This window comes from Vulpes vulpes, chromosome 8, assembly GCF_048418805.1.
Source record: "Vulpes vulpes isolate BD-2025 chromosome 8, VulVul3, whole genome shotgun sequence".
Lineage (NCBI taxonomy): Eukaryota > Metazoa > Chordata > Mammalia > Carnivora > Canidae > Vulpes > Vulpes vulpes.
The window spans coordinates 91,698,946-91,725,851 of NC_132787.1; the positions used below are offsets into that span (position 1 = coordinate 91,698,946).

A 26,906-nucleotide genomic window follows, 5' to 3' on the forward strand; every position below is an offset into this window, starting at 1 on the left:
TTCCAGAAAAGCCCAAAGCCCTCAATTCCCCTATAGGAGTCTTAATCTTGTATCAAGTTACATACATATTGTACTAATCATTTATTACAAACTATCTCAATTCCACCTAAGAATTTGGGATACTCTATCCAGCTGCCTTCTTTCCCTTCTCCTGTATTTTGACTTTTTTCACCATTTCGTGGTAGTGATTAATAAACACAGGTCCCCCTCAAATTCTAGTCTTAAAGTCAATTAAGAGAAATGTGAAAAGCAACTACTTTACTTTCAGCCAAAAGATGGTTTGAAGAAGCTAAATTACCCCCATTACAATCATTATAACCAAACCTTAAGACCTTATCCTGAGAAACCGGTAAGGTGAAGGTAAAAACAATGGTTTGCTTTCAAAATCCAACTCTAGCACCAATGGGATGTGTAACCTTAAGCAGAGTACTATATCTGAGACTGTTTATTTTGTAAATAAATGGTATTTTGGATACCATCTCACCAGGTCACTGGGGATAGAACTCAAAGAACAGAGAACAGTGTCACAAGTACCTAGTAGGCTATTAGGCAAGAAATATTTTTTTTGAAAGATTTTATTTATTCATGAAAGACACACAGAGAGAGGCAGAGACACGGAGCGAGAAGTAGGCTCCCCACAAGGAGCCTGATGTGGGACTTGATCCCAGGCCCTGGGATCACGCCCTGAGCTGAAGGCTGGTGCTTAACCACTGAGGCACCCAGTGGTTATGCTGGGCAAGAAATATTCTTTCCCTTTCACATATGTGAACTTAAACCCTGTACTGCCTTTTGTCATTTTAGCCTGGTCCTATTCAAATCTCAATTAGCCTACTAACTTCCTATGTGATCAATCTCCAGAACCCTCCAGCTTCTTCTTTTTCCAATATACCTAGACTTGTTTTCCTCAAATACACACTGCTTTCACCACTCTTGAGGGCTTACCGGGATTCCCCATTGCCTATCTTTGTCCAGCTGGACTTCTGATTTCTCACATAAGCAAAGCCTGTTTCAAATTTACCTGTGGTCCCTTCTTAACCTTCCCATTAGTCTTATAGCCAATCAGTCTACTTATCTAAGAACCAATTCACATCCCTCTTGCGTCAAAAAGCCACCCCAACTACTCTCAACTGAACTTGGTCTGAACAGCACTTAAAATCTCAATCACGACTAGTTGGCTTTCTTTCTTTCTGAGCTCTATACCCAATGCAGGGCTTAATCTCCCAACCCTGAGATCAAGAGTTGCATGTTCTATTGACTGGGCCAGCCAGGTGGCCCTCATTGGCTCTTATGTATGTTTAGCTAATGATTGTGTTTGCTTTCTAAACTAGATCTTGAATTTAGGGGCAGAGACCATGTTCTATTTTCTATACCAGTCTATAAAGAAGAATCATGGGCCTCACCCTAGACACAAAACAGAAAAAGTTGGAGAATGAATAAGGAAGCACTGGAAAAACACTCTAGGTGATTCCTATCAACACTGCAAAATGAGAAAACTTCTACACATTATCCTTCTGGCAGAGATAATCTTGTCAACAAATATTTATCTCTATTGATTAATAGTGCCCTAATACGGGATTAAACTTTTCTTTATATAAAACAAAGCTGTCACTTATGGCTCACAAAAAAAGTGGGAAATACTTTTTTCATATAAGAGGATGGTCACCGCTGAAACAAGCATTCACCCTCCAAGATGAGAGCCGACCTTAGTGCCCCTGGGTAATCAGCTGTGGTCAGCTACAGTTGGCCTTTGGTACATTCTAGTGTTGCTGGATGGGGAGTGATAGTCACTGACTCTTTTGACACCAGGATGATTCTTTTTAGTGTCCCAGAGATTTCCATTTTTTATGTAGTTTCTTACAAAGATAGTTCTTGAAACTTCCGGTTTTCTCTAGGCTGAGAAAGTTACTTCTCTTCTATCTGCCCCTCTAATATTGTTTGTTATTGTGTATTGTCTTCAGAAGTAATCCTCCATCTTCAACTCCATAAATAAATGAAAACCAAGCCACACAGTTGGAAATCAAGTTTTGTTTTTATATGAACAGAAGTAGACCATCTAGAAATATTTCAGTTTATTTAAATTGTTAAGTAGAATATGAAACCGAATTTGTAGCTAGTACCAGAGAATGGACTTAACTGTTTGGTGTTTAATGAGAACAGCTTCTACACAGGATCCCAAGAGACTTACAGAAAAAGGGGCAAAGCCCTAATATTAAGCAAATAAAACTCATGTTTCAAACAGGTTATACAAAAATTGATTTATACTCCATTTCCCTTTTTTTGATATTTAGAAAGTGCAGATTTAACAAAAGGTAGCCATATCCTTTCTATGTACAATGCCGATTATAATTATGCAAACAAAACTGTCAGTCTGTTACCCAAAAATCCCAGTGTTTAGCTCTCAAACCTTAAGTCACTGAATCGAATAAGGATTAAAGAGGGTTAAAAATAAAAAAGCTATTGCCACATTCCAGATGAAGGAAAGCAACACATACATTAAAATTAATCTAACAATAGTAGGTTTAACCTATAACTTTTCGAGAAGCTTAACATCATTTCATTATTATTTTTAGTGGAAAATTAGGGATTATTTGGCAATGCTGCTTTTACTAGTAAACAATGATAAAGTCAAGTGAAGGAAAAGCCTAACAACAACAACCAGTGAGGCATATAAAATTGTTTTTAGGGCACTATCTGAAAAATTCATGGATGTTTATAGCAGATACGTCCCTATGTTGTTGATGTGAGCCAAGAGAGCATTAAAATGCTATCCACGACACAGAAAGACTTTTCAATGGAAGCTGCTGTCCTAAACTCAGCCTCTGCTAGAAATGAATCATGCTATTCACAATTATTTCAACAAAGGTATCATCTTAGGATGCTAGCAGCATAGCAAACTTAACTTACCCTATCCTGATGATAAGCAATGAAGCAAAACTAGAAAAATGAAGTGAAAAAAGGACAGGGTTAGAGATAGCTGAAGATCTTATCTGTACATGAAAAGCCTTTTGTTGTCCTTTTCCCAAATCTATGGTAATACACGTTTTCCAAAGGGATGTGAAGACAGGACTTAAAAGTAATATTCTAAAGTATTTCTAATCTTAAGGTAAAGATAACTTAACACTGAAAAAGTGTTCTTCAAAGGCCAAATCTCAGTATATTTGGCAAACATGTTAATAAATTTCACTCCTCCTCCTTCCCACCATTTAAAAACAAACAAACAAACCTTTACTGGGCTACCAAACTGCTAGAGGAGTTGCCAAAATGGAGACTACTCAAATTTCGGTTAAGAGATTTATTCTAGGAAAGTGAATAGGCTATACACCTAATTAGAAAGACAAACCACAACACCCTCCAAACACTAGTGCATGCAATTAACTCTTCCATTTCATAAACTCGGTGGATAGAAAGGGAACAAAGAGGGAAGGAGAAGAGGAGCATGAAGTAAAAGAGTGAATGGAGGAATCCGGGGCAGAAGTTTTAGGGGAGAGAGAAAATGAGAGGAAGACATTTGAGAGTAGTAGGCAGTTAGAATTGATCTTTCAGTTTACTTATTAGCAAGTTAAATCAGTACTTTATGTTAAACTTGAAAAACCTACTAGTTTGCCCCTTTCATTTTTAAATAACTCATACCATTGGATGGTGGGGGAGGGAGGAGCAAATAAAGCAGCATGCAGGAAGACAGACACAAGGAAAAAGTGGCCAAAGAGAAGAACTGGTGGCAGGAATAGCTTTAAATATCAAGGCCACTTAAAATAAGACTCAGCAAACCAAAGCTATCATTTCTGCATTACCCTTTGTCCTCAATTAACTACTTTGAAAATTACAGCCAAGCAAACCACAAACATTTCAATGGTTTATGTTTGGATGATATGTATGTCTCCTGCACATGCTTCCACCAAAACAAACAAACAAACAAAATAAAGGGAAAACCAAAGAAGTTCCTTTCCACATAAGGCACAGGACAAAATTAATCCCATTTACACATTCAAGGCGAAAATGAGTGTTTTCCTGGCTTTTGTTTGTTTCTTTTGCTATCACATGTCTATAGATTATAGGGACTCAAGCACATTATCCATGACAGAAAATTCCACTGTTGTACAAAATAAAATTGTTAATTCTAACTTTTATTCTTATACAATTTGCAGAATAGAGTTGAAATGATTGCTATAGGTTTTAATGTTGATAAGAAGAACTGGACTATAATACAACTGAAATGCAGTGGTGAGCTGAGCAAGTACATTTAAAAATGAAGTCACAGACATGATTTTTCTATACATTTTCTTGTTTGAAGAAAATTATAAAGTCAGCAAGCAGTCACGGATGAAAGAACAAATAAAACAGGTGGATTGGAGAGTTAAGATGAGGAACAAAAATATCTGTTTAGAGTTAAAAATGGACAGAGTGGTTTATTTTGCAGCAAGAGGAAAAAACAGGGTGGTGGATGGCAACTGACGGAACAGGAGAACGCTCAGCAACATTTGCTCTTCCAGCCTGTCACGCCGCCTCCACTGCTGATATCTACATTTTCACTGTTGGGCTCTTTTACAGGGGTCTGGAACAAACACACAAGGAAAGCAACCCATGAAAAAACATTGCTACAGAGAAATCAAGATTTAACCACCAGAAATATTCTCATTAAGGTAACAAAATGTAACTAGTCACCTGAGATAGGTTTTCTCTCCCATGCAAAGTGAAGATTCGGCAGCTTTGTTTCTGCTGCCATTTCACCTGCTTACCCCAAGTTCTGAACTGTCTAGAGGCCTCTAGACACCCCGGTAATAAAGCTTTCAATATCTTTTCGGCTCTAATTTGCATAGAGGTTTGGTCTTAGCCCTGACCCCCTGAGTATCTAGAACTTAAAAAGCATTATCAAGCGTATGTATAAAACCTGATGTTGGGTCAAGTCTAACCTCAGAGAAGTAAAACAGCTCCTTCTGTCTGGTTACTTGCCTTTTGAGACTGAAGCTTGAAATACTCTATCATAGTTCTATTTATTTTTCTATCATAGTTTTAAAAAGGCAATCTCAACAATGATATGCTAACATTAAGTGGAGAAAAAGAATAGGGCAGAATGCACAGTTGTGTAATTCATGTTAAAAATGGATATAGAAAAAAAATCAAAAGGAAAGACACCAAATGTCAATAGGAGAAAACTCTCAGGTACTGGGTTTATGAGTGATTTTATTTTCTTCTATGAATAATCCTGTATTTCCCCAATAACCTAAATATTAGTTTTAAAATCAGAAGAATATACTATTTTTAATGGATAGCCTAGTCTTTACAGTATGCATGAAAAGAACATTTTAACAGCTTACATATAGTAAAGCATACAAATCTTAATTGTGCTTAGATTTTTAGTATATAATATGAAGTTAGCAGCTCAAAATATAGAACGTAATACTCCCAGAAGGCTCCCCTGTGCCCCTTTCCAGCCAGTTACCACCCTCCTAAAGGTAATTAGTACTCTCATTTCTGTCACCAGGGATTAGTTTTTTTTTTTTTTTTTTTGTTCTTGACCTTCAAATATATGCAACCATGTTTTATGTATTCTTTTATGTATGATTCTCTTTACTCAGCATCAGTCTGTGAAATTTATCCAGGCTGTTTTATTGTGTTAACAGTAGTTCATCATGAATGAAATTTTAAAAGTTAAGATATAACTAGAATGTATTCTCTCATGGTAATATAAGGGAAAGTTAAAGTAACCCAGGGGGTAAAACTTAAAATATTATAAAAAGTCATGTAGCCCAAGAGAAGCCCTACTTAAACTCTTAAGGAGGTGAAATTCTGACTTGCGCTTTGAGCTCACCTACCTACTCTTACTGCCCAATGGGATTCTTCTCATTGTATGTTAAAATTTCAAGTTTTGCATTAAAAAAAATCTTTGTGAGTTTTCCTGAACAACCAACTTTACTCCTATTGCAGATCTTGAGAAAAATGTAGGGAAGAAGATAAAGAGGCCAGTCAGCATATATCCCACAACAAAAGAATATGGTTACACAGGAAATATTCTTTCTCTGGTAATTTTCACATGTGGGTCAGTTAAAAGTACATGGGTGTTTAAAAAAAAAAATACATGGGTGCTTGTAACCAGGGAGGTCACTATATTCATTCACTTAGCACCTCACTCACAGTCTATCCTTTTACAATTTAACTTAGATCCTTGAAAGAGACTCTCTGAAAAAATGAATTATCCCATGCAGAGTAAAGTATTTTAAAGCCAAAAGTATTAAATTTATTAAATACAACATTAAAACTGTTCCTAGCCAAAAATAAGGGCGAATAACCAGATTTAAAAAGTGAGCAAAGTATACAGAAAAGGAAATACAAAAGTGATTCTTAAACCTATCTTTAAAAATGCTCCCCATACTCTTTAAGAGAGCTACAAATTAAATATACATTTTTTAAAAATCTGCCAGGCTGGGAAAGATCTGTAAGTCTTATAATCCATTATGTGGCTAGTGTGAGTAAACAATCTCATCCATTGCCAGAAGGAGTGTAAATGGGTACAAGCCTCATACCAACATATGGCAGCATGTAACAGAATTATAAAAATGTACACATATGCTCTTTGGCCACTCCTAGGATTCTGTCCTTCATATACTTGCACATAATCATAGGCTTGCAAAATGATTTAAATTTAAGATTATTAACTGCCATACAATTTATGAGACCATAAGGCTGAAAATCAACTGAATGTCCCTCACTGAAAAACATGTTTAATTATGACATATCCACTCAAAGGAATAGCATTCAATTATTTTAAAAGTGGAATTATTTTACTTATTTTAAGTGCCAGAGTACATGTTGCCCTATCTGTTAAAAAAAAAAAAAAAGGTGGGAATAAAATATATATTCAAATTTACTCATATATAAATAATTAAGAAGTTAATTACATTGATTACCTGTGGGGGAAGAATGAGAAGTTGAGGGAGTATGGTGGGAAACTTCCCTGTGCTTTCACTCTCTTTAAATGTTTGAACCACGAGAGTGAATACCTATTCAAATAAGTTAAAAATGTTTTAAATCGCTTTCATTCTAAAATTAATTTTTCTTTTATCAACTCAGGAGAGAAATCATGACACAGAAAGCTGCTCGCCAGGAAGCACTCCTGTTATTTCCCATACACTAATTTAAAGCATGTTTATGTTTGACGTTTTAACTCCTAACTTTACCATATTGAAAAGCATATGTATGTGATGGGAAAAAAATGGGATCCCACATTGGGGCCTGCCTGTATGTGGAAGACTCCAGACTGAGATCTTTATTGGTGTATCCATACTTTTAAACCTCTAATGTGATAACAAGGAAGATCTATCAACCACGGGGACACAGATTACAAGACTACATAAACTTTATTATTTTTTCTTAATGTCAAGATTAATGAGAAGACCAAGGGATACAGTGTAGACAGAAAAAAAAAATCAAAAACAATGGAGAAAACTAAAAAATCCAGAAAGAGAAAGAACACAAGAGACAAGAGTATTTCAATAAGTGTTACGGTAAATTCTGTAGGTATTAGAATAATTTTTCACTGTGACCTACCAAACTCTGAAATACAAAGTATTCCACAACTAAAAAGGTTATTTTTCTATTCCTGTTATTCTTTTCATTTAATTAAAAATATGAATTTTCCCTTGTCCACCGAGTACTTGACTTCTTTATTCTATTTTTTTTTCCTCACAGGCATATTTTCATATATAAAAATGTATTTCCACAAGGAATTCCAAGGGGTTTTAGCTTTATATACTTGTGAAAGAGTATTTTTTAAATTTTAAGTTTTTATAACTTTAAAAAGACACATTAAAATTTCTGAACAAAACTATATAAACATATGGGTCATTGAGTAATTGTGTTCTCTATCTCCTTCTCCTTACCACCATCACCCACTTGGAATACTTACTACTTAAGAGTTTGGTATAGATCCTTCCAGATCTTTGTTTTGCTAAATAAACCAAATGTGTGTGCACATGCATTTGCATGTGTGTTTGGTAGCATATATAATTTTAAAAAGATCATATTACATGCATTATATCCTAACTTGCTTTTTATTACTCAATATATTATAGATACCAGGATATCAGCAGATGTGGAAGGGCACAACTTTTGCTTTAGAGTTCCTGTGAAAAGCAGTAACTGGTGACTTTTTTCTGGTTTGAACACACAATTATAGTTAACAGGTAACTACATTTCACTATTAAAAAAAATAAGTTGTTGATTTCTCTGAAATTTCACTAGATGTATACTTGAGATACCATCACTATTATGTTTTATGGATAGATTGGTTTTGAAAAAATACTGTTATTTCAATTATAAAAATAGGATGGTTACCAGAAGCAATTAAATTTTCTCCTATACACAATTAAATTTTTTCATATACAATGCCTGCTTCTCCTTTAGGAGCTATGTCAGATTTCTTTTCTGTTTTTATGTGCATTTAAATGTACCTTAGATTGAATAAATAATTCAGAATTTATAACCAAATCTGCATATTAAATCTACTCATTTGAGGAAAAATATGAATTGACTTCCCAATTTTGCTACAAGTTACTCATATTGGTAGGTATGCGATTCACAAATTGAAGCTAAACTAATTGAAGTAAAATGAATTCCCTGGGATCACATTTCAGCAATTTTTAAAATATCACAGATTGACATGATTGGCTAAATGAAATCCAGGGATGGATTTACGGCACTTATTCAGTATATAATATATATATATGCTCTTTACTGGCACATATGAGAAATGACTATATATAAGGAAGTGATTCTGTAGCAGTAACTATTATCTTAAATTCTAAGAAATTACGGCAATGCAAAGAATGTATAAGAGAAGTGAGTCCAAAAGTAAACAGAAGAGTCATAAGACCACGGACAAGACAAAAAGTTGAAACTTCAAAAAAGAATTGTGACCCTGGGCACCTTGGGAGTAAAAATTGGATCTTACCTTTCGAAGGATATCTTCAGCTAATGTGAGGAAAGCCTTTTCGATGTTTATATTTGCTTTTGCACTAGTCTCAAAAAATCTAATACCATGCTCCCTTGCAATCTAAAATAGAAGCAAAATGTCATGATAAAACTATCAAGCACAGAGTGCCAACTGATGACTTTAGCATCCTGTATGAAACATTATTATCCTAAAGGCAGCAGTCCCTACTAGGTTATATAAAACAAAATACTTCAATGGGTCATGATTCAAACGGTCAAGTTCTTTCAAAAATAAGTAAACAAAAATAACAAAAGAACTTTATCCCTTCGGGAGTTTACTTCAGATACTTAAAGTCTTAAGCTAAAAAACTGAGAATCATTGATTAGTACTTTCTCTCCTTATAGTTCAAATACAGCTAAAAATACGACTACCACAGATTTGATTCTCCCACACTTGTTAGATATGCACTGGAAAAATTCACTCAAATGATAAACTGCTTCTCACAGCATTTATTATAAAACAATGGGAATAGCTCAGCACACTCCATTACCACTACCAACAATCAAATGCAGTACCATCTTCACAAAGAAAGGACAGCATATTAGTTTCATTCAGAGCTTTTTACCTGTTCTCCTTTTCCTTTAGGTACAACTCTTTTATCGTCCATATCACATTTGTTTCCTAGTAACATTCTTTCCACATCTTCATTGGCATGCTATAATGGAATGAAAATTTAATTTACACACTACCACGACTTACATCTTAATAGTCTCTTGTTTTTCTCAATTTTCAGCGTCACTTTTATAATCTGTAAATTTTAAAGCAATCACCCTGAAATCACCCCATGTTAAAAGCCTATACAAATGCGTAAATTACTTAGAAACACAATTCCTAAGACATACTGCTATCAAATATTATTTTACCCTAACAGGAGGCTGTCTAGTTTCTAGATATATTCTCATCAAAAGAGAAGATATAGGCAAAAGATCTGAAACTGGAATGAATCTCTTATGCATAAGCTAAACCCAAGGTGGACCATGATTTTAGATAATAAGTATCACCCAGTAGAAGCCTTAATTAAAAATTCTACAGAGTTCTTAAAATCTCAAAAAAACTACACTGCTAGAGCACAAGAAGATCCCATGCAGAAAAATCAGTTAAAAACAAATATTTGCTCCACTGAAATCCTGACTTCATTAGCACAAATAGAAAAATCCATCCCTAAAATTCATATGTAATCTCAAGGGGCCCTGAAAAACAGGCAAAATGATGTTGAAAAAGAAGTACGAAGTTGGAAAATTCATACTTACTTCCTGATCTCAAAGCTTACTACAAAGCTACAATAATCAAAACAGTGTGCTCTGGCATAACGATATATACATAAATAGACAGAATATAGAGCCAAGAAATAATCCCTTGCATGCATGATCAAATGATTTTCAACAAGAGTGTCAAGCCCACTCAATGTGGGAAAGAAAGAATAGTCTTTTTGAAAACTGGTGCTGGGCATACCAGATATCAATACGTGAAAGAATAAAGTTGGACCCTTAACTTACACAATATACAAAAATGAACTTGGGGCGCCTGGTGGCTCAGCTCATGATCCCAGGGTCCTGGGATGGAGTCCTGCATAGGGCTCCCTGCTCCACGGGAAGCCCGCTTCTCCCTCTCTCTCTGCCTGCCATTCCCCCTCCTTGTACTCCCTGTCAAATAAATAAATAAAATCTTAAAAAAAAAAAAAAATCAAAACAAAAATGAACTCAAAGTGGATCAAAGGCCTACATATAAGACCTAAAACTATGAAACTCATAAAAGAAAATATAGGAGAAATTTTTATGACATTTGATTTGGCAGTGGTGTCTTGGATATGACACCAGAAGTATAGGCAACAAAAGAAAAAATAGGCAAATTTTACTTCACTAAAATTAAGAACTTTTGTGAAAAAAAAAAAAAAAGAACTTTTGTGTGTCAAAGGTCTCTATTAAGAGTGAAAAGACAACCCCCAGAGTAAGAAAAATATCTGCAAATCATCTATCTTTGATCCAATACTCCTTTCCCTGCATGTCTCTACAGCCAAGGTAGTTAGGTTCTCTAGATAACGAAAAGTAATTTGAGATTTGATTTGTCTTAAATTTGAATCCATCACATTCTTTCCACCAGCCCTATCCTTTTATGAGCAACTTTACTTATTTCTTCAGATCTCGGCTTAAATGTCATTCCTCATATCAAGATTGTTTGGCTATTTCAGGTCCCCTGGCCTGCACCTCCATATGAATTTTAAGATTAATTTGTCAATTTCTGCCAGCTCACTCACCCCACCCCCCAAATTCCCAAGAGAGTAGGTGGGATTTTGACAGGAATTACACTGAATCTGCAGATCACGTTGGCTAGTGCTGCCATCTTAATGATGTGAAATCTTCCAATTCATAAACATGGGGTGTCTTTCCAATTACTCAGATCTTTCATTTCCTTTTAAAATTTTATGGTTTTCAGTATTTAAGTCTTGTATGTCTTTGGTTAAAATTTTCCTAATTTTTCTTCTTTTTGATGCTACTCTAAATGGACCTATATTCTTAATTTCATTTTTGGATTATTCACTGCTAGTATGTAGAAATTCAATTGATTTTTATATACTGATCTTGTTTTAGCAGTTTTATTTTTTGGTTTGTGCATGTTTTTTTTTTTTTTTTTAAGTTTTTACTTATTTGAGAGAGAGAAACAAAGTGGGAAAGCCCAAGAGCAGGGGGAGCAGCAGAGGGAGAGAGAAACCAATGTGGGGCACAATCCCAGGACCCAGGGATCATGACCTGAGCCAAAGATAGTTGCTCAACTGACTGAGCCACCCAGGTGCCCCTATGTGCATGGTTTCCTTAGGATTTTTTTTTTCTTTTTAAGATTTTATTTATTTGAGAAAGAAAGAGAGGAGGCATGCACACAAGCAGTGGGAGTGGTAGGGAGGTGAGAGAGAAGCAAGCTACTCACAGAGCAGGGAGCCCAATGCAGGACTGGATCCCAGGATCCTGGGATCATGACCTGAGCCATAGGTAGATGCTTAACCAACTGAGCCACCCAGGCACCCCTCCATAAGATTTTCTAAATACAAAAATCTCATTACTTACATATATAGTTTTCCTTCCCAATCTGGGTTTCTCCCTTTTCTTTTTGCCTAATTGCCCTGGCTAGAACCTCTACTACAATTCTGAGCAGAAGTGGCATACTTCTCATTTTTGTGAATGTAAGGGCAGGTATGATGCTGACTGTGGGATTTTCACAGATGTCCTTTACTAGGTTAAGGACATTCTTTTCTATTTCTAGTCTGTGAGTGTTTTTATCATGAAAGGGTGTTGGATTTGGTCAAATTTTCATTGAGTCTGTTGGAACGATTATATGGCTTTTTGTCTTTTATTTATCACGATGGTGTACTACAGGGGTACCTGGGTGGCTCAGTCAGTTATGCATCTGCCTTCAGCTCAGGTTGTGATCTCGGGGTCTTGGAATCAAGCTCCATGTCAGGCTCCCTCCTCAGCAAGGAGTCTCCTTCTCCCTCTCCCTCTGCCCCTCCCCACTGCTCATTCCCTCTCAAATAAATAAATAAATAAATAAATAAATAAATAAATAAATAAAATCTTAAAAAAAAAAAAGATGGGTGTATCACACACTGATTGATTTCTTATATTGAACCACCCTTGCAATATATAATCCTTTTTAAAATGTTGCTGGATGGGAGACGTCTGAGTGGCTCAGTGACTGAATATCTGTTTTTGGCTCGGAGCATGATCCCAGAGTCCCGGAGATGGAGTCCAGCATGGGACTCCCAAAGGGAGCCTGCTTCTCCCTCTATGTCTCTGCCTCTCTCTGTATCTCTCATGAATAAATAAAATCTTAAAAAAATATATGTTGGATCAATTTAGCTTTTTTTCATTTAGTTAAAGCTTGAATTTCTATAACAAAGTGAAAATTAGGCAACACCAATCTCTTATATGTCAGATATGTTGGGAAACTGAAGCCATCAAGCCTATGAAGTTAAATATATAAGGCTCTAATATTTAGACATTAAAAACACATTTGGCCTTAGCCCTCTGGCACTTACTCCTAACTTCCCAAGTGACAGAGTATCTTTTGTTGTTTAGAATAGGGCCCTTGCTGCTTACCTACGTTTAGGCTAATGAAGAACTAGGGCAGAGGGCGGCTGATCTACAGAGCTTCACAAAGGAAGCTGGTCACCAGAGGAACCATTCGTGATTGAAGAATTAGAACTTTCAGCTGCCACTCCTCTACTTACCAGGAGGTGAACGGGACTAGAGATTAAGTTTAATCACCAGAGGCCAATGATTTATTAACTAACTATACCTATGCAGTAAAACTCGGATCAAATCTCTGCAACAATAAAGTTAGGGGACCTCTTCTAGGTTGGTGAACACATCAAAAATGCCCAGAGGGTGACATATCCAGAGATGGATGGCATGGAAGCTCTGTGTTCCCCAATTCCCATACGCTTCCTTTACATCTCTTCTATTTAGCTGTTCCTGCACTGTATCCTTTATAATAAAATTATAAATGTAAATACAACACTTTCCTGAGTTCTAGGAATCATTCAGCCAACTACTGAACCCAAAAGTGGATCCTGGGAACCCCCAAACTTGCCAAGTCAGACGAAGTGTGGGTAGCTGAGGGGTCCAGGACTTAACATCTGAAAGAAGGGCAATTTTATGGGACAGAGTCCTTACACTTGGGGGTCTGACACTAAGGCTGGGTAGTTAGTGTCAGGATAGGACTGAACTGTAGAAAATCCAGTTCATGCCACAGAATTTGGAAAACTGGTTATTGTTGGAACAACACTGCACAGTGTCTTTATCAATTGCTCCTACTACACGTGCTAACTTGGCTGAATCATAAAATAAAGGCTGAGGAAATCCAAAATGGAGCCTTTTGTTTCAAAATCTGCTACGATCAACTGATAATAATAACACACTTTCAAGATTTATTGCAGCGATGGAAAAGTTATTAATGAACTGTCAGAATTGCTACCATTGAGATATCATTATCTTGTGTCTGATACTACCTTAAAACTAGGTCTTCTAGCCAAAACTGCTTTAAAGAGTTAGTCTTAAGGAAATTCAAAGCTTAGAAGACTGCAGTATGACATGAAAAATTATTTCAACAAGAAGCTAGACCTATATTGCAGAACAGAAACAGATCTGCTTTGACATGTATTTTACTTTTTAAAACTGACATCTTCACATGCGATGATATGGCTTTATTTTCTTGGGTTTTTACCACATCACTATTCTGTATCTTTCAAAATATCTAGAAGTGATACATTTCTGTTGTTTTAAATTACTACTAAAAATGTAATTTATTCATTTAATAAAAATCTACCAACAAAGAATTCATTTAAAAAGAGGTATGAGAAAAAAAAAAAAAAAAAAAGAGGTATGTGGGCAGCCTGGGTGGCTCAGCGGTTTAGCGCCGCCTTCAGCTCAAGGCGGGATCCTGGAGACCCGGGATCGAGTCCCATATCAGGCTCCCTGCATGGAGCCTGCCTCTCTGTCTCTCATGAAAAAATAAATAAAATATTTAAAAAAATAAAAAGAGGTATGTAAAACCACTGGTAGCTTCTACATGGGGTCATCTTATAAGATGGCTGTATAGAATTTTGGAATAAGTAATTGCTTTGGATGGGGTTCTAGAAAGACTTACCCAAAAATTTAAGAGAAAGGTAGGCAAAATATAACATTAACCTTTAAGAAGTAAAATAACTCAATAATAATGATAGTACATGATATCCTAAACATAATTTAGAATTATTTATCCTTAACTAAACACAAAAATGTGTCTTTATAAAAGGATTTATACAATTTCTAGGTCTTACCTCATCTATGTTTCTAAGCCATTTGCTGATGTTTTCAAAACTTTTACCATTGGTGATGTCATATACTAGCATGATACCCATTGCTCCTCTGTAGTAGGAGGTTGTGATGGTGTGAAATCGCTCCTGGCCTGCTGTATCCCTGAAAAAAAAAAAAAAAACAGTAATAATTTGTATTAAGCATTCTGATATTATTACATTCTAGATATATTCATGACCTACCTACAGTGAACAAAAACCTGGAAGGGAAAAATCCTAGAAAAATGACATGTAAACTCTTAGAGCTTATTTTAAAATGAACACCAGGGGCACCTGGGTGGTTCAGTCGGTTAAGCATCTGCCTTCCACTCAGGTCATGATTCTTTCCTCAGGTCATAATCCCAGGGTCCTGGGATAGAGCCCCACATCGGGCTCTCTGCTCTAGCAGGGAGCCTGCTTCTCCCTCCCCCTCTCCCTCTGCCTGCTGCCCCACCCCACCCCACTTGTGCTCTCTGTGAAATAAATAAAATCTAAAAAAGAAAAAAAAAGAAAAAAGAAACACCAGTAAGTGTGCTAAAAACTCTTGAAATTCCATTTTATTCAGTGATCTAGTTCTATAATATAACACCAAAACGTGAATGTTTAGAACACTAAAGGATTACAACATAGTACAGCCACGTTTACCTTTAGGATCGTTTACAAAATATTGTAAAGTTAACCTTATTTTTAAGTAACAAAATGGAAATATGTAAATAGAATCTTTTCAATTCCTTCATGCCAGAGATCTAAGATATATATTTTGCTCCTGTAATTTTCCCCTCTTGTTCGCATCACCAATTTCTTCCTTTTATGAATCATTCTCATCAGCATACATACATGTTTACTATCTCCTACTTTTCGAAAAAAGCAAAATTGAAAAAACCCCACAGTACACACACACACACACACACACACACACACACACACACACGAGTGTAAAAACAGTGAACTCTAAATAAGGTCTTTTGATTTTATCAATGTAAATTTTCTGGTTTTGCTTTCATATTGTGGTGTAAGATGTTACCATTGGGGAGAGCTGGGTGAAGGATACACAAGACTTTTTTGTACTATTTTTGTAACTTCCTGTGAGGCTATAATTATTTTAAAATAAAAGTTAAAAAACAAAGTCTGCTGGGGAGGGAACAGAGAAATGTGATGTTAATTGGAGCGATATAGGGTTGAGAGATGTATAGATTTGTGTGATCACCAACGCAAACAAGATAGAAAACTGTTGTAGCACCCCTCATCTCCTATAGTCCCTACACTCTGGCCAATAATCTGTTTTCCGTATCTATAATTCTGTCATTTCCAGAATGCTATATAAATGGAATCATGCCATATACAACCTTTTGAAATGGTCATCCTTCCCTTTTTCACCATAAGCTCCTTGAGATCTATTCAAGTTGTTGCATGTAATACTAATCTATTCCATTTTATTGCTGAATAGTATTCCATTGTATGGACATATCATAATTTGTTTAATTACTCACCTGTGGAAGGACACTGGGTTGTTTCCAGTTTTTGGCCATTACAAGTAAAGTTGCTATGAATATTATATACAAGCTCCCATGTGTATATCAGTTTTAATTTCTCTGGGATGAATACCCAGGAATGTTATTGCTGAGCCTTATGATAATACATATTGAAATTTATAAGAAACTGCCAAGCTTTTCTAGAGTGGCTGTACCACTTTACATTCCAACAAGCAATGTAACAGATCCAGTTTTTCTGCATCCATCAGCATTTGGTGTTGTTACTATTTTTTATTTTAATCTAATAAACAGGTGATGCTTCATGGTCATTTAAATTTGTATTTCTCTATGGCTAATGATAGTGAACATTTTTTCATGCAATTATTTGCCATCCATATATTCTCTCTGGTGAAATGGCTGTTCTTTTCTTCTGCCCATTTTCTAACTGGATTGCTTTTCTTTTTGAAACACTGCTGCATGTTGAGAATTGAGTCTTTTGAGAGTGAAAGTTTGAATACTGAAATCCAATTTACTTATTTTTAAAAAATCTTTGATGAATCATGGCTTTAGTACTATATCTAAGAACTTTTTGCCTTAAGTTTTAGGTCCCAAAGATTTTGTTTTCTTCTAAAAGAATATGGTTTTACATTTCATATTTAAATTGATGATACACTTTCAAGTTAATTTTTGTACAGGGTGTAAATTTTAAGCAGAGGTTCATGTTTTTACTTATGGATATCCAACTACTCTAGCACCATTGTTGAAAATGTTGAGGAAAGAGCCTTTCTTTGAATTGCTTTTTGTACCTTTGACAAAAATCAATCAACCATGACCCAGTTCTGTTTCTGGGTTTTTCTTTTTCTTCCAATGACCTATGTGTTTATGCCTCCCTCAATACCATACTGTCTTGATTACTGTAGCTAAATAAAGTCTTAAAACCAGATAGATTCCTCTCACTTATTTTTGTCAAGAGTTGTTTTGGCTAACCTAGCCTTTCCATATAAGTTGCTGTTTTTAGGTAGGCTCTGTGCCCAGTATGGAGCCCAATTCAAGCCTTGAACTCACAGCCGTCAGATCAAGATCTGAGCTAAGATCAAGAGCCAGGTACCTAACCAACTGAGCCACCCAGGTGACCCTCCCTATACATTTTAAAACCAGCTTGTCTATACCTACAAAAAATATCTCCCTAGCAAACTTCTTTAAAGAGTTCTCTAATTTCTGTCTTCCCAAATTCATTCCTCAACCAATTCTGACTACTGCTACTACTATTCTACAAGACTGTTCTTCTTCAAAAGGTCTCTGAAAACAACCTCTGATGGCTAAATCCAGGATTTAGTTCCTTTTTATATATTTTAATCATTCATTAGGATGCCATAAAATTGACCACTTTCCTTTCTTGAAACAGTTTGTTATCATGGCTTTTATGACAATACATGTTTCTGCTCTTAGTTCTATGGCACTGACTGCTCAGTCTCAGTAACTTTTACTGGCATTCTAACATTCAGAGATATAGTAGATGACACTATCTACATAGTAGCCAAAGCAATCTTCTTTAAATATATGTCTGATCACACTATTTTTTTGCTTAAAACTTCCAATAGCTTCAATGGGGAAAGAAAAGGTTTTTCCACAAATGGTGCTAAAACAACGGTTATCTCCATGCGAAAGAATGAAGCTGGACCCCTACATTTTAACCATATAAAAATTAATTCAAAACAAATCTAAGACCTGAATCTTAGAGTTGAAACTATAAAACTCTTAGAAGAAAATATAAGAAAGATGCTTAACATCATTAGTCATTAGGGAACTACAAATCAAAACCACTTCATACACTCTAGGATGGCTATAATCAAAAAAGCAAACAACAAAGGATGCAGAGAAATCGAAACCCTCATACACTGTTGGTGTAAATGTAAATTGATGCTGCCACTGTGGAAAATAGCCTGGCAGTTCCTCAAAATGTTAAACATTTAGATATGATCCAGCAATTCTATTTATTGGTATATAACCAAGGAAAACAAAAACATATGCCAACATGAAAACACATACATCAATATTCATAACAACATTATTCATAATAGCCAAGAAGTAGAAACAACCTGAGTGCCCGTCAACTGATAAATAAAATGTGGTATAGTCATACAATGGAATACTATTCAGACATAAAAAAGAATGAAGTACTGATAACTCCTACAACATGGGTGAATCTTGATAACATTATGTTAAGTGAAAGAAATCAGACACAAAAGATCAGATAGTGTATGATTCCATTTATATGAAATGTCCACAACAGGAAAATTCATGTAAGTAGAAAGTGGCTGGATGGGGAATGGCTGCTAAAGAGTATAGAGTTTCAAAAAAAAAAAAAAAAAAAGTATGGGCTTTCTTTTTGGGAATATACACAGGTTCTAATATTGTGGTGATGGTGTATACATACCTTGAAAATACACTAAAAAAACCAACTGTATACTTTAAATGGGTGAACTGTATGGTACATGAATTATGTCTCATCTCAATAAAGCTATCACAAAACAAAAAAGATTACTAGGCTTAAAAAAATAAAACAAAATATCCGATTTATTACGACTAGAACCAATTCCAAAATCGTTATCTTGAGGTTTACAAAGTGTTACAGGACTTGTTCTTTTCTCCAGCACCCCCCCATTTTTTTAAAAAGATTTTGTTTATTTATTCATGAGAGACACAGAGAGGAGAGAGAGAGAGAGGCAGAGACACAGGCAGAGAGAGAGAAGTAGGCTCCCCTCAGGGAGCCCGACATGGGACTCCCTGGATCTCCAGGGTCTCCAGGATCACGGCCTGGGTTGAAGGCGTTGAAGGCGGCGCTAAACTGCTGAGCCATCCGGGCTGCCCAAGCCCCCCAAATTCTGAGGCATTCTTTTGACAGTTAGTGTCACTTTTTTTTTAACGTCCCCAAATTCACAAGCTTGTTTTCACTTGACAGCCTCTGAACTAGCTGTTGCCACAGCCTGCCTGTACATGATTGGCTCATATTCACATTTTGACCATCACCTTAATAATGAAGCCGTCTCTGACTACCCAATTTAAATAGTCATCCAGTCTTTCTCCATTCCGTCCCCCTACTTTACTTCTCTGTGTAACACTTATTACAGATTTATTGTCTCCCATGTTTTCTAAAATTAAAGTTCCATCAGAGATCTGTCTTGTTCATGGCAGAATCCATGGTATATCTGCAAGTTGAATAAGCATTCAAATGTTAATGAGTCAGTATTTTAGAAAATTACCTTGCCGATTTTGCATTATTTTAAATATCAAAGCACTCCAATTCAGTTACATGACCCTTAAAAATATTAAAAATAATGCTTATATGCCCCAAAATATATATAGCCAGAAATATAACAGAACTACTAATACATCAATATTCCTTACATTCAATCCTGGTACACAATTACCATGTTCACACATCTGCCTTCTATCCATCTATCAATTCAAACATGTACTGATCATCTACCTTGTGCTGGACATTATAACACACACAACATGGGTTTGGAGTCAGATCCATGTTTATCCTCAGACTCCAATCCTTCTGGGTAGGTGAACTTAAAAGTATATAAAAGCCAAAAAAAAAAAAAAAAAGGTATATAAAAGTCTCTGGATCTTTTATTTTCATTCACAGCTGGAAGAAATAACTAAAGTAAAATTCCATAATTTATTTATATTATAAATAAGCCCAAAGCAATCTGTAGAAAAATATGCAAAGATACAATGTCATTTTGAGATCTAAAATTTATGATTTCAAGATGTCCTTAAGTCAAAATCATCTCTGTTGATGCTCTTTCAAGTTTGTATCTGTGTTGAAGCTGCTTCACAAGGAAATCCCTGGCTTTGACTAAAGCCTATTTCTGAATAAAGGTAAGATAAAATGATTTTTTATTTAGCCAAGTTAAAGATGACCTGGCTGGACTTTTCAACTTTTGTAAGAGAATTTCAGTCCTGTCACTTGCCTAACTCACCTCAAAGTATATGGATTTGCCCTTTAATATAATGTAAAATCCTGGGTGCCTGAGTGGCTCAGTTAGTTAAGCATCTGCCTTCGGCTCAGCTTGCGATCTCAGAGTCCTGGGATCCAGCTCCACATTGGGCTCCCTGGTCAGCAAGGAGTTGGCTTCTCCCTCTACCTCTGCCCCTCCCTTGCTCCTGCTTACTCTTTCTCAAATAAATAAACTCTTTAAAATAAAAAATGTAAAAATGTAAAATCCCATCTATTCATTCTGCAAGTATTTACTGAACAAATAGTACATGCGAGATACTATTCTAGACACCAGAGAGAAAGTTGTAAACAAAATAATTCCTTCCTTAACGAAGTTTATAGTCTACTGGGGGTAGGCAACAACCAAATAAATCATTTTTTAAAATATTTTATTCATTTGTTCATGAGAGACAGAGAGAGAGGGAGGGAGGGGGAGAGAGAGAGAAAGAGAGAAAGGCGCACAGACACAGGCAGAGGGAGAAGCAGGCTCCATGCAGGGAGCCTGATGTGGGACTTCATCCCGGGTCTCCAGGATCAGGCCCTGGACTGAAGGCGGCGCTAAACTGCTGAGCCACTGGGCTGCCTCTAAATCATTATTTCTAAAACTATGTATCTTCAGAGAGTGAGAAGCACCAAGAATATAAAAATTAAAGAGACTAGGGGCTGATATTGGGGATGGTGCAAGCAAGTAAAATTTTAAACAGAATGGTAAGGGAACACCTCAGTGAGAAGGTAAAGGGAATAAGGAAGTGTCTAGGGGTAACAATGTTCTAAAAAGAGGGAAAACAAGTGCAAAGGTCCTGACCCATGGCTAAGGAATAATAAAGAGCACAATGGGACTTCAGCTTTTTCTCTGAGATAGGAAGTCTACTGAAGGCTTTAAAAAAAGAAGTAACCTGCATTTAAACAGAATCATTCTAAGGGCACCTGGGTGGTCAGTTGGTTGGTTAAGTGTCTGCCTTTGGCTTGGGTCATGCCTGGGATGGAGCCCTGCACTGGGCTCCCTGCTCAGTGGGGAGCCTGCTTCTACTCCCTCTCCCTCTGCTGCTGCTCCCCCTACTTGTGTACACTCTCTCTCAAATAAATAAATAAAATCTTTTAAAAATAAAAATAAGAAGAATCATTCTATTTACTGTGTTGAAAAACGGTGTGTGTGTAAAAGCAGAGTCAGAAGGTAATGCAATACCAAAAAAGGGTAATTAGAGATCAAGGAGTGGAGGAGCCAGATGATCTTGATATAGCCAAGTTGGAAGAATGTATGACATTTGTAAATGAAAATGGGATAGAGAAAGCCTTTAAAAAACTTAGGAAAGCATATAAAAAGAAGGAAGGTAGTTGGGTTTAAGAGATTTTGGAAGATGGAGGAGACTAAAAGAACAGATGGAGCAGAATGTCATGGATCAAAACAAACTTAACTCCGAATTTAAATAATGATTATCTTCTTTTCAGAGGGGCCATTAATATTTCAGTATCTTTTCTATTGACATTTCATATGTAACCAGTATTATAAAACCTCCTAAGTGCTACTGATTTAGATTTAACTAAGTAATGTCTTTTGCAGTGTATTCTTTCTTGGTAGAGAATTTAGTCATAGATTTGACACTGAAATGGGTGTATAATTTACTAATTTTTGTAATGTGAATGAATGGGGAAGAAGAAAGCATATCATAGCTAGACAGTTTTGGGGGTGGTTGCTCATAGTGAGGTACTGTGGAAGATCTCTTTAAATTGTTACTACTTATGACAAAAAATGAAGTAAAAGTTTTGTATGCCTCCTACACTATAGCCAGTAGGCACTTCTGGAGTCCCAGGTGCTACACACACACACACACACACACACACACACACACACTCTTTTGTCTTCAGTAAGTATATTTTCAGCCTGGATTTTCTCTAGGAAACTTTAATCTTTCTCTAAGGATATAAAATTATTAATTGATTTATTCTTTTCTTTTTTTTTCTTTCTTTGGGGCAGACATTATGTTTTATTTTTTTCCTTGTTCCCTCCCTCCATTTATACCTTTCTTTCAGAAAAGAACTAAACTGTTTCTACTGTGATAAGAAAAAAATTTTTCATGAAATCATAAATTACATGTGATCACAGGTACCTTGTGACTAAATAGATGAGATTAATTAAAGACAAAACAAGAATTTGGAGTTGAGGAAAATGGAAAATATAAATACACTATCTCTAAAGGACAATTTATTTGCTATGCTTATCTTATAAAACTTACCTAGAAATTTCTTGGGGGCCAAGGCAAAAAAAAAGGAAAAAGAGAAAGGACTAAGGAGGGATACCCACAGTAGATTATATTACTCTTTTCAGAAATAATGTAAAGAATGCGGGGGAAGGGCAACCCAGGTGGTTTGGCGGTTTAGCACCGCCTTCAGCCCAGAATGTGATCCTGGAGACCAGGGATGGAGTCCCACCTCAGGCTCCGGGTGTGGAGCCTGCTTCTCCCTCTGCCTGTGTCTCTCATGAATAAATAAATAAAAAAAAATCTTAAAAAAAAAAAAACAAAGAAGGGGGGGGCGGGCGGTGGGGGGGGGGACCAGATCATTACAAATGCAGAATGTTTTTGTAAACCTCCTTGTTATTTTCAGTAAATTAACAAATTTAAAGGTAAGGATGATAAAAATTATGGTCTAAGAATGTAAATAAACATAGTTACAGGGGATCCCTGGGTGGTGCAGCGGTTTGGCGCCTGCCTTTGGCCCAGGGCGCAATCCTGGAGACCGGGGATCGAATCCCACATCGGGCTCCCGGTGCATGGAGCCTGCTTCTCCCTCTGCCTGTGTCTCTGCCCCTCTCTCTCTCTCTCTCTCTCTCTCTCTCTGTGTGTGACTATCATAAATAAATAAATAAATAAATAAATAAATAAATAAATAAATAAATAAATAAATAAATAAATAAAAATTAAAAAAAAAAAACATAGTTACAAATACGTGTGTGTGCCTGTGTGTGTAGTCTTTATTGATCTAACTTAAGGATACAACCTGGAACAACTGATAGCATGTCTCTTATAGGTGGTTTTTCTTAAATGACCGAACACTCCTTGATCTCTATCCCTTTTCCTAAATCCTGCCTGGACACTCCTATCAGGCCCTACCAATTGTTAAGGCAATCAACCACTTACTTCCAACCAGAAACTTGAGTTCTTGCTAACTCTAAGCTAATTGATGACCCTTTGCCCATGGCTAAAAATAGCTACAGCTGCTTATTCACTGCCCAAATTATTTTTAGGTTTGCATGAACACATACACCCAAGATTAAAGACACCAGGTTGACCCCAATAAGCAAAACCAGGTTTTAAATACCTGAAGAGCAATTTAATGTTGTATGTACTCACAATATTATTTGTTTACCAAAATACAATTTTTTTTAAGATTTTTTAATTTATTTATTCATGAGAGACAGAGAGAAAGGCAGAGAGAGGAGAAGCAGGCTCCATGCAGGGCGCCCGACGTGGGACTTGATCCCAGGACTGCAGGATCATGCCCTGAGCCAAAGGCAGATGCTCAACCACTGAGCCACCCAGGTGTCCTTAAAATACAGGTTTTTAAGTCTGTTTCAAAACCACTCAACTTGGTTTTCCTTTCTTCTGATATTTTCTTCATTTTAAAAAAAAGTTTGTTTGTTTGTTTATTTATTTATTTATGAGATACACAGAGAGAGGCAGAGACATAGGCAGAGGGAGAAGCAGGCTCCATGCGGGAATCCCGATGCGGGACTTGATCCTGGGATTCCAGGATCATGCCCTGAGTCAAAGGCAGATGCTGAACCACTGAGCCACCCAGGCGTCCCTGATTTTTTTTTCTTCTTAACCTATGTTGAAGGTTTCTGAAATTACAACCCAGTGGCAACAGGACTTTCCTTACATAAAATAATAGATACACAGCTAAGAGAATGTTGCAAAATCCTATTTTTTTCCCCCACTGACATATTATAAAAGAAGTGATATGTTCCTAAGAACTAAAATAGCTTATTTTCTTAGTCCCACATGCAGGGTCAAGGAAGCTGTGTACTCTAGATGCTATTATGACAGCTATTTTTAGTCTGGGCACTGATAGCACTAGAACAGACCAGACCCAACATCATTTGCTCTGCAAAGCAGAGACCCTAAATTTCCTAACTTTGTGTTTTTGGTAACATAATGAAGTTATTTCTTACTTTATAAATTAGGAATATCAAATTTCGCACTGAGGCTTTTTTTCTTAAAATTTTATTTTTAAATAACCTATATACCCAGCGTGGGGCTCAAACGTAAAACCCAGAGATCAAAAGTCACATACACCACCAAATGAGCCAGCTAGGGACCCCACAATGAGTTTTATTTTAACAAGATCTGCATTTCCTTAGAGATATGCAATTTCTCTACTTCAAAATATCATGAATTTTAACTACGTTTATCTTCATTAAAAAAAAAAAAAAAAGAAGAAGTCTGAAACCTGCTCTTGCAGTGCTTATATTCCAGTGAGGAAAGGAGCAAGCAAATAAATAAATAAATATAGGGATCCCTGGGTGGCGCAGCGGTTTGGCGCCTGCCTTTGGCCCAGGGCGCGATCCTGGAGACCCGGGATCGAATCCCACGTCGGGCTCCCGGTGCATGGAGCCTGCTTCTCCCTATGCCTGTGTCTCTGCCTCTCTCTCTGTGTGACTATCATAAATAAATAAAAATTTTAAAAAAATTTTTAAAGAAAGAAAGAAAGCAAGCTAAACTGTGATCAATGCTAACAAGGTAAACAAACTGGAGTGATGAAAACTGGGGTAAGGAGAAGGGAAGACATAATCTAGATAGAATGATCAGGGAGGTCCCTGATGTTTATGGTGAATGAGAAGTATGAATAGACTCAACCAAACAAGGTCATTTAGTCAACAAATATTTACTGAGCATCTGTATTTGTCAGGCTCTGTTCTAGGTGGTTGTTATAATAAGTATGTATCAGACAGATAGGATCCCCATCCCAAAAGGAGGAATAACGGACATTTTAAAAAATATTTTATTAATTTATTCATAAGAGACACACAGAGAGAGGCAGAGAAATAGGTAGAGGGAAAAGCAGGCTCCCCGTGGGGAGCCCGATGAGGCACTCGATCCCAGGACCCCAGGGGTCACAACCTGAGCCAAAGGCAGAAGCTCAACCACTGAGCCACCTGGGTGTCTTAATGGGACATTTTTTAAAAAATATGGTAACTTAAAAAAATATATGCTAACAATTTTTTTTTGTAACTTAATTAAAAAAAAAAAAAAGATTTATTTATGGGACGTCTGGGTGGCTCAGTGGTTGAGCACCTGCCTTCAGCTCAGGGCATGATCCCAGGGTCCTGGGATGGAGTCCCTATCAGGCTCTCCATGGAAAGCTTGCTTCTCCCTCTGCCTATGTCTCTGCCTCTCTCGCTAAATAAATTGTTTTAAGACTTTATTTAATAAAGTGTGTGTATATGAGCAGAGAAAAAACAAAGGGAATATTTCCCACTGAACGTGGAGCTGGATGTGAGTCTCAAATTGACAACCCTGACATCATGACCTGAGCCAAAATCAAGAGTCAGACCTTAACTTAGAGCCACCTAGGTGCCCGCAAAGTATGGTAACTTTAGACTAAAAAATACTATGATAAATATCAACTAGGACAAATGAGACAGTGCCTGACGGACTGGGCTGCTTTACCTCAAATCATGCGAGGCCTCCCTCAGAGGATAACACGGAATTAAGATCTGAATGAGAAAGAAGCAGGACAACCAGAAAAACAGTTGAAGTACAAAGTCCCTGAGATGGGAAACGCTTGGCATGCTCAAGGGAGACAAAAGCCACACTGGTTGGAGCAAAGCTGGTGAGAGATGAGATCAGAAGGAGCAATAGCCACAACCTGACGTTTTCACATTTTATTTTTGATGAAATGGGAAGGTTCTGGAATGAAGTGGTACTTCATAATGTTTGGTCTAGCCACGGCTGGGGGTGTGGGAGGTAGAGGTGCTTGAGGGAGGTCTATGAAGCATGTACAAAGGTTCCAAATTGGAAAAGAGCTTGTCATGTTCATGGAATTGAAAGATTCCACTGGGGGGTAGAGACTATATATTGTATATACACAAGACACCCCAAAATGAGGTTGAGGCCACTCTGTTAACTGTGGTAAGGAATTTAAATATGGAATTTGGACTTTCACTTGAAATGCAACGGAACTCAAAATGGTCATAAATGGGGAAAGAATGACAACCATGACCTATACTTGATTTATACTAAGGCAAAAGGGGAAATAAGGACCTGTTAGGATACTAAGAGCCTACCTACTATAGTGGCTCAAAGAAGTGGTAATGGTGGCTTGGACTGGGGGTTAACATAGGAGATGGCAAACTGTATGTGGTTTCTAGACATAATAAGATTGAGTCAACAGGGCTTACGAAAGAGGATGCTGGGATTAAGGGAATTAAAAAAATCAAAGATGGACAGCCTGGGTTGGCTCAGAGGTTTAGTGCCACCTTTGGCCCACGGCGTTACCCTGGAGGCCCAGGATCGAGTCCCACATCGGGCTTCCTGCGTGGGGCCTGCTTCTCCCTCTGCCTGTCTCTGCCTCTCTCTCTCTGTGTCTCTCATGAATAAATAAATAAAA

The 26,906-nt window shown here is 36.7% G+C and overlaps 1 protein-coding gene across 1 annotated transcript in view; it reads right to left on the reverse strand.

The window, feature by feature from the left end:
• Nucleotides 1–2,010: 2,010 nt before the first annotated feature.
• The window catches only part of RAB10 (RAB10, member RAS oncogene family), an 85,430-nt gene continuing 60,534 nt past the window's right edge, over nt 2,011–26,906 (reverse strand). Inside the window, exons 3-6 of the mRNA XM_025983911.2 lie at nt 14,802–14,940; nt 9,555–9,644; nt 8,948–9,049; nt 2,011–4,552 (exon numbers count right to left, since the gene is read on the reverse strand). Coding sequence (XP_025839696.1) covers nt 4,469–4,552; nt 8,948–9,049; nt 9,555–9,644; nt 14,802–14,940 — 415 coding nt within the window. The 3' untranslated portion in view covers nt 2,011–4,468. The remainder of the gene's footprint in view (nt 4,553–8,947; nt 9,050–9,554; nt 9,645–14,801; nt 14,941–26,906) is intronic.